At 38.8% G+C, this 8752-nt stretch overlaps 1 protein-coding gene across 1 annotated transcript; it reads right to left on the reverse strand.

Annotated features, from left to right (window-relative positions):
• Positions 1 to 545: 545 nt before the first annotated feature.
• Positions 546 to 1619, reverse strand: LOC102240976 (casein kinase I isoform alpha). Its single transcript, XM_005878172.1, has one exon. It carries the CDS (start codon positions 1617 to 1619, stop codon positions 546 to 548), a length of 1074 nt encoding a protein of 357 aa, XP_005878234.1.
• Positions 1620 to 8752: the final 7133 nt, after the last annotated feature.

An 8752-nucleotide genomic window follows, 5' to 3' on the forward strand; every position in this document is an offset into this window, starting at 1 on the left:
CAAACACTGGAGTCTTTGGTTGCTACCATATCAGCTGGCTTGCAAACAAGAAGCCAACCATTTTAAGAATGTTTTAAGTGAGTAACTTGCAAACCCCAGGGGTGGATAAACCCTAAGAATGCACAATTGTGAGCATTTACAACCATTACAACTGCGGCTGAAGACTGTTCATGCTGTTCTTCTGAAATGAGATCTCAAAGCACTATAGTTCAAAGAAAACAATTTTAACAAAAAATTGGCATATGCACAATTTCTCCACCAATTTATGGTGTCAAACATTTAGTAACTTTTCCAATTGAAGAAATGCAATAGAAAACTGGACACCGTGTTTCACTATCTCAGTTAATATTCACAATTACAGCGGCTACAACTCGGGACACAGCATCACCAATGCTGGCCAGAGCCAGTTTATACTGAAATTAAGTTCTTTACATCAAGTAAATGGTTGTCCACAACAACTGGCTAGTGTACATATGAACTAAAATGTCTAGACTTGGGGAGAAACAAATGCTGCTCCGATCATCTGCACGACTCCTCCTGTTTCTTTATTCATGCTTAGACACTGTTGGGGGTTGGGCCTGATGACCCTGCGCACTTGTAGATGCCTCCGGCTGTGCTGCTTTCTGCTGTAAATTCGTCCAATCAAACGTGTAGTCATATTGGTAATTTAGAATTCTGAAAAGAATGCGGAATAGCTGCCTCAGGTATACGTAATCCGGGGCTTCTTCAAAACGCAGCCCACGACAGTAGTTTAAGTACATGGCAAATTCTGCAGGAAACCCCTTACACAAAACTTCCACAGGAATGGACATCTTCTTTTCACTAATTTTCTCATATTTTTGTTTCTTTGTGGCAGCTGTTAGACCTTGCCATGGCAGGCTGCTTCTATTAAAATACATCAGAACATAGCCTAAGGATTCCATGTCATCTCGGCGACTCTGTTCAATACCCAGATGCGCATTGATGCTAGCATATCGGGCGGTGCCGGTGAGGTTTTTATCTTCTCTGTATGGTATGTGTTGCTTTGTCTTGTTGTCTCTGTACTTTTTGGCCAAACCAAAATCAATCATGAATAACTGGTTTAATGCTGATAAAGATGTGTCCTGAGAAGTACTTGCAGCCATGCTCCTTTTCCTCTTCCCTGTTGGAGTTTCTGAACATTTATTACAGTGACGCCCGATGCCCATGAGGAAGTTATGGGGTTTAATGTCTCGGTGTATGAAGTTCTTTGTATGTATATATTCAATTCTACTGATCATCTGGTCAGCTAACATAAGCACAGTTTTCATGGTGAACCTTCTGGAGCAGAAATTAAACAGGTCTTCCAGACTGGGCCCCAGAAGGTCCATGACCAGCACATTGTACTCTTTCTCCTGCCCGTACCACCGCATGTGGGGGATGCCCACCCCGCCCTGCAGGATCTTATACAGTTTGCTCTCGTACAGCAACTGCGGGTGCCTGGCCTTCTTCGACTCTAGCTTTACCGCCACCTCCTCGCCGTTGGTGACGTTGATGGCCAGATAAATGTCACCAAAGGAGCCAGCCCCGATCTTCCTTACCAGTTTATACTTTTCACCAACAACGAAATCGGCCTGGGAGCCGGCGCTGCTGCCCGCCATCTTGGGAGACAAAGACGGAGGCTGGGCCCAGCCCCAACGCCTAGATGCCTCAGAGAGGAGGACGCGGGCCTCCGGGCTGGCCCCCCGAGGGCGGCGGAAGGGAACGGAACACGTCGGTGGCTGACGTCACAGGGTATCCGAATTCGACGAGCGGAACCCTATCACTGCCGCCCAGTGAGGTATCTACAGTTTAGGCGGGGTTCTCGCGATTCCTAGGCTGGGCCGCTTGTGTCAAGGCGGCCGCCAGTGCCTCACCTTTTTCGCAGCGACGACGTCGCGGGCTGGAAAAGGGGTGCGGTGAGTTAGGGCGGTGATACCACCACCGCCACTGCTGCCGGCTCCCGCCGGGACGGACCCCTCAGTCCGCCGATGCCGCCATCTTGTTACTCCGGCTCCAGCCAACGGTCAAAAATGCCGCCAGTCCCGGAAGCCGCCTCTTCGCGGCGCAGAGCACTCTGGGAAAGTGTGTGTGTGTGTTTTTTTTAAAGTGACCTCACCCTTCTCAGCTTTGAACGGGACGCTCAGCACAGACCTTCCGTTTTCTCCTTCCCGCAATTATGCACAAAACCATTGGTACATCTTGCCTCTCAAACATGACAAATATTTTTACTTTCTAGCCCTTCAGGGACACTGCTTTTCAGATCTACTGATCCATGAAGCCAGCTCAGTTTACTTCATATGTGCCCATATTCTGACATGACACTTAAACGCTCACAATGCTTAAGTTCCCTAGTGTTTCATTTTTGTGATAATGTATTGCCATAATTTCATCCTACTTTTCAGAATTCTTTATATTTTTCTCTTTTAATTGGGCTTCTTTCTTTTGCCATCCCCTAAATGTATATACAAACTCCTTTGAAAAGCAAAATTGTCATAATTCCATTAATTATTTTTTCCACTGACTACCTAAACCTGGCTTCATAGTTCAAATTTCTACCTGAATTATGGGTCTCTAATTCTAATTGCCAATGGTTCACAAATCCAAAACTGTCAACCTAACATCACCTGTATTGCTCAATTCGATACTTTAATGTCATCATTGTTCTAATTGTCCCTTAAGTTAGTAACCAAAATACTGTGGGTTTTTTTTTTCTTAAAATGTCCCTCAGATATTTCTTTTCCTTTCCATGTCCTCTTAATGAAGTAGTGTGTGTGGACAATAGTTGTTTATTCAAGGATCCATGGAGTTATGGGGAAGTGATAGAGAATCTGTGAATCTACAGTGTGCATAATTTTTTTATATACCTATGTGAATTTATGAAGAAAGACCATTAGTTATTAGTTTCTTAAAGGACTAAGGATCAATATGCCAGATTCTCATCATCTTATACTTGGATTAATACAGCAACTTTTGGGCTTAATAGGCTTACTCTTTAAGATTGGCTTATCCAGGAGATGAATCATTAACACAATATTCTCATCCAGCCAATGTTAATTCATTCATTAATAAATATTTATTTAGTATTTCTTATGTGGCAAATATCATTCCAGGTTCTGGGGTCACATTGGTGGACAACATAGAAAAAGTTTGTCCTCCCATAGAACTTACATTTTAAAGGACGCAGAAAAATTAAATACTCTCTCAATAAACAAAACATCAAAGAATTATAGTTAGCCATATTTGCTGTTGATATAATTAAGTGAGGAGATTTCATAGTTACTGGGTATCTATTTAAGAAGAGATGGCCATGGAAAGCCCCTCTAATAACATGACAACTCTAAATAACAAGAGGAAACCAGCCATGTACAACCAGGGAAAAGCATTCCAAACAGAGGTACACATTAATGCAAAAGCCTAAAGGTTATAATAAGCTTGACATCTTGGAGAAGCGAAGAAAACAAAAGGCCAGGTTTGTTAAACCCCAGTAAACAAGAGGGGAAAGTGTGGATGCGGTCAAAGGGATAAGTAGGTGCAGATAATTTTGGAGTTTGGAAACTAGAACAGGGAGTTTGGATTAGGTCTAAGCACAATGGAAACTTAAGTGGAAGAGAAGGAATCTAGTTTACATTGTGTAAAGAACAAATGCTTCTTTTAAAAATATATATTTTTTTATTGATTTCAGAGAGGAAGGGAGAGGGAGAGAGATAGAAACATCAATGATGAGAGAGAATCATTGACCGGCTGCCTCCTGCACGCCCCCAACTGGGGATCGAGCCTGCAACCAGGGATCAAACCATGACCTCCTGGTTCATAGGTCTATGCTCAACCACTGAGCCACGCTGCCTGGACGAGAATAAATGCTTCATGACAAAAGCGGTCAAAAGGCAATTGAAGCAGTCCAAGTGGGAGATTATGGAGGCCAAGTTGCTTGTCTCTGCAAAACCTACACTATTTTCCTCTTAGGTCCTCAATAGTCATGTTTACCTGATCTATGCTTTGTCTATAGCACCTCACTTTTTCACACATTGCCTCCTCTACTCCTTACAACAACACAGTATTAAACCCATTACCCAAATACTAAAAGAGAAACCAAAAATGAGATTTATCTTAAAACAGCCAATTGGCAAATTTAGTTACTATTTATAAGATGTGCTCTTTAAACTATGTCATAGCCTGGCTGGCATGGCTCAGTGGTTGAGCATCGACCTATGAACAAGGAGGTTATGGTTTAATTCTTGGTCAGGACACATGCCCAGGTTGCTGGCAGCCGGTCAATGATTCTCTCTCATCATTGATGTTTTTATCTCTCTCTCCCTCTCTCTTCCTTTCTGAAATCAATAAAAATATATTTTTTAAATGAATAATGTTATAGCTTTTAGTACCTTGCTGACAGACCCTGCCTTCTACATTATTCATAACTAATAGTGTTATATATTAAGCACTATGGTAAAATATTAATTTCCAGTTTTTGAAGTGATTTGTTTATAAAAATTACAGTTAAAATACTGTTTTACCTTAATTCTAATGTATGCATTATGAAAGGAAACAATTTTGAAACAATATTAATGTCATTTTTTGAAAAGCAATTGTACCTCATGAGTCATCACTGTAATTGCATGTAAACTGCCTTTGGCTAATACACAAGCAGGATTAAAATAAAAATGTTTTGAGTGTCAACCTAATCTATTATAACTAATTTCTATTGATTCTTACCATAATTCCTTTCTTAATTGCCATCTCTTCTTCAAATTTTTACCTTTTATGCCACCTTATCCCCTTTTATTTTAAACATTGGTACCTAACCTTGACTATTTTTTAATTCTACTTTATTGACAAAGTTAAAATTATATGTGCTTTCCTGGCACAGTAGACATTTTTAAATGTTGGTGGAAAGAAGCAACATGAAGCTCTTAAAATGTTTATTCTTGGTAGAGGATCATTATGACATCTATGACTGGAGAAATGGAGGTTCATAAAAATGTATTTAATTTTACTATACCTGATTTCTAATTAATATTTTTACAAAGAAAATGAAACTGGTTAAAAGTCCTTGGCAAACTCAAGGCTTATAATACCCTTAAGGCTTTACGCAGGCAGAATATTTAGTTCTGTATAGGCAATATTTGTATATTATCTTCAATATACAGAGGAAAGGTGTTAGAACAAGTAAAACGTCCATCAAAATAACATCAAACCTGAACATTCCTGACTGCCACACTTAAACCAACTTTCTTAGATAAAAATCAAATCAGGGCACAGTTATAATAAACTTGTGATGATCAGAAATAACCAAGTTCTACCAGTAAAGTATCATGTCTAACCTCATCCACTTTCTAATGCCTTAAAAATTAATTACAAAACCTCAGCAATCCCATTTCAGGGTATTTATTCAAAATATTTGAAGTCAGGAACTCAATGAAATATCAGCATCCCCATGATCATTGCAGTACTATATACATAATAGCCAAGTTGTGGAAACAGATAAACAGATTTTTTAAAGTGTGCTACATACATACCATGGAATATTATTCAGCCTTAAAAAGGACAAAATTCTGACATATGTTACAACATGAATGAACCTTGAGGATATTATGCTAAGTGAAACAAGTTAGTTATAGAAGAACAATTACTGCATGATTCCACTTATATGAGATATCAATAATAGTCAAATTCATAGAATCCAATAATGCAGCGGTTCTCAACCTGTGGATCGAGACCCCTTTGGCGGTCAAATGACCCTTTCACAGGGGTCACCTAAGACCATCCTGCGTATCAGATATTTACATTACAATTCATAACAGTAGCAACATTACAGTTATGAAGTAGCAACGGAAATAATTTGATGGTTGGGTCACAACATGCGGAACTGTATTTAAAGGGCCAGAAGGTTGAGAACCACTGCAATAGTGGAAAGGTGGTTTCTGGGGGCTGGCAGAGGGAAATTGGGGAGTTACTAATCAATAGGCATAAATTTTCAGTTAAGTAAGGTGAAGCTCTAGAGAGCTCTACAACATAGTGACTAGAATCAAAAACACTGTACTGAGCCTATCCAGTATGGCTTAGTGGTTGAGCATCAACTCATGCACCAAGAGGTCACAAGTTTAATTCCCAATCAGGGCATATGCCCGGATTGTGAGCTCAATCTTCAGTGGGGGCCATACAGGAGGCAACCAATCAATGTTTCTCTCTCACCATTGTTTCTATCTCTCTCTCCCTTTCCCTTCCTCTTTCTCTAAAATCAATAAAAATATATTTTTAAAAAAGATAAAGGAAATATATCAAAATATGTATGTAGCATAATAATTTTTAAAAAGCACTGTATTGAACACTTAAAAATCTGTTAAGAACATACAGCTCATATTGTGTTATCACAATAAAATTTAAAAATTATAATTAGCTCTATGTAAAAATTGATCTTTCCCATAACTTCCTTCCTACAGCACACTGATTTTAGCTCTATCTTGTTCTTATTTTATTATAAATACTAGTAGTTACTAGTTCATGTGCCTGTTTTTCTTTTTTGTTTTTTCTCCCCCCAATATATTTTTAATGATTTCAGAGAGGAAGGGAGAGAGAGATAGAAACATTAAAGATGAGAGCGAATCATTGATTGGCTGCCTCCTGCACGCCCCACACTGGGGATCGAGGCTACAACCCAGCCATGTGCCCTTGACCAGAATCAAACCCAGGACCCTTTAGTCTGCAGGCATGCTCTTTCCACTGAGCCAAACCAGCTAGAGCCATGTGCCTTTTTTTCTAATCAGATGAAAGTTTTTGCCATTACATTTTAGCTCAGTCTTCTCAACATCCCTGTGAAGCAGAAACAATTGGGATTCCATACTACAGATTAGGAAAGCAAGGCTGTTTTATCCAGCTGTTAAGAACAGAACTAAAATATGAATCTACTCTTCCCAACCCCAAAGCCATGCCGTATTCATCATTCCATATGCCATCCAGGCCTGTGCTAAGAATTCTTACCCAAGGTGCAGGGAGAGACTTACATTTGCTAAAGAAGTTCCTTAATACCTTAAGTGGGTTTAGAGGCTATCATTATGAGGTATCTTAGGTTCAGTGATAGATCAATATTTAGTGCTTTATGCTGGATTCAAGAAAAAAGTTAGAAAGTTATATGCATGCAACCTCCAGAAAGCATGCTTCATCACCTTCTCAATTATCATCAATGAAAAAGTTGCTTTAACTACTTTTCAGAATGCACGTATGATGGGCATATGACAAATGAATAACAAACAGGCACCTTCTTGAATGAATCTAAATTGAACACTAAAAAATTCAATTATGTCTATCGATAGAATATTTCTTTAAAAATTATTATACCCTGTACTAAATAAAAAGTCCAGTTTTTAGCAACTTCTTCATAAAGATTAACTGATAGTATTTTTGATATTATTTTTGCCTTAAATATACCAGTACATTCACCTAACGAGCCACATGCGGCTCTTTGGCCCCTTGAGTGTGGCTCTTCCACAAAATACCGACTTCTGCGCATGGGCCACGAAGTTTCAATCGCACTGTACATGTGCGTCCGCACGTGGTATTTTGTGGAAGAGCCACACTCAAGGGGCCAAAGAGCCGCATGTGGCTCGCGAGCCGCAGTTTGCTGACCACTGACCTATACAAATGTAAAATGGCAATGATTCTTAAGCAATATTAATAAACACTTTGGTTTTTTTTTAATAAAACCAATTGGTGCACATCATGAGTCATGATTATAAAGTTATGCAAACTGCCTTTGGCTAATAAACAAGGGGAATGAAAATTAAAATATACTGTGTCAACTGGATCAATGAAAGGTAATGTGTAGAGGTTTAAATTTTATCTATCTACCTCAGGCAATCAGTGATTCCTTTAATAACTATGTTGGAACATACTTTTGAGCAATTAAAACTCAATTGCTATCAAATAACTTAGATTTTAAAATGGCATTTAAAAATTATATGATTGAACATTTAGAAAAAATTAAAATCCTGTTTATATCTGATTGCTTAATATATAGGTCACTGAACATCTTCTGAGTTCGTTTTCAATAATTTCATGTGATATTGTCTAACATTCTTAAAATTTCTAGGTTTTAAAAATGAGGGTAAAGATAAAACACATCTTTTTTATAAAACCATATAAACAGGATTATTTCCTATAAAATAAAGTGACAGGCCTATTATTTAGTCTTAACATGAAAGATCTTGAGCACAAATTAAAGTATCATTTTTTAAAATTTATTTTTACTGTTGAAAGTATTACAGAAATCCTCCATTTTTCCCCCATTGCTCCCTCCACACTGCTCCTGCCCCACCTGGGCCTTCACCTCACCATTGTCTGTGTCCATGGGCTATGCATATATGCATATAAGTTCTATGGTTAATCTCTTCCTGACTCCCTTCCACCCTTTCTTCTGAGATCTATCAGTCTGTTCCCATGTCTCTAAAGAGGGCATTAAAAAAAAGCCAAGAGACATATAAAAAAATGCTCAAGATCACTAATTATCAGAGGATGGAAATTAAAATGACAATGAGGTACCACCTCACACCTGCCAAAATGGCTACCCTTAATAAGTCAACAAGCAACAACTGCTGGTGAGGATGTGGAGAAAAGGGAACCCTAGTACACTGCTGGTGGGAATGCAGACTGGTACAATCACTATGGAAAACAGTGTGGAATTTTCTGAAAAAAAAAATGAAAAGTAGAGTTGCCATTTGACCCAGTGATCCCACTTCTAGGAATATATCCTAAGAAG

The sequence above is a fragment of the Myotis brandtii genome, unplaced genomic scaffold, assembly GCF_000412655.1.
Source record: "Myotis brandtii unplaced genomic scaffold, ASM41265v1 scaffold548, whole genome shotgun sequence".
Taxonomy (NCBI): Eukaryota; Metazoa; Chordata; class Mammalia; order Chiroptera; family Vespertilionidae; genus Myotis; species Myotis brandtii.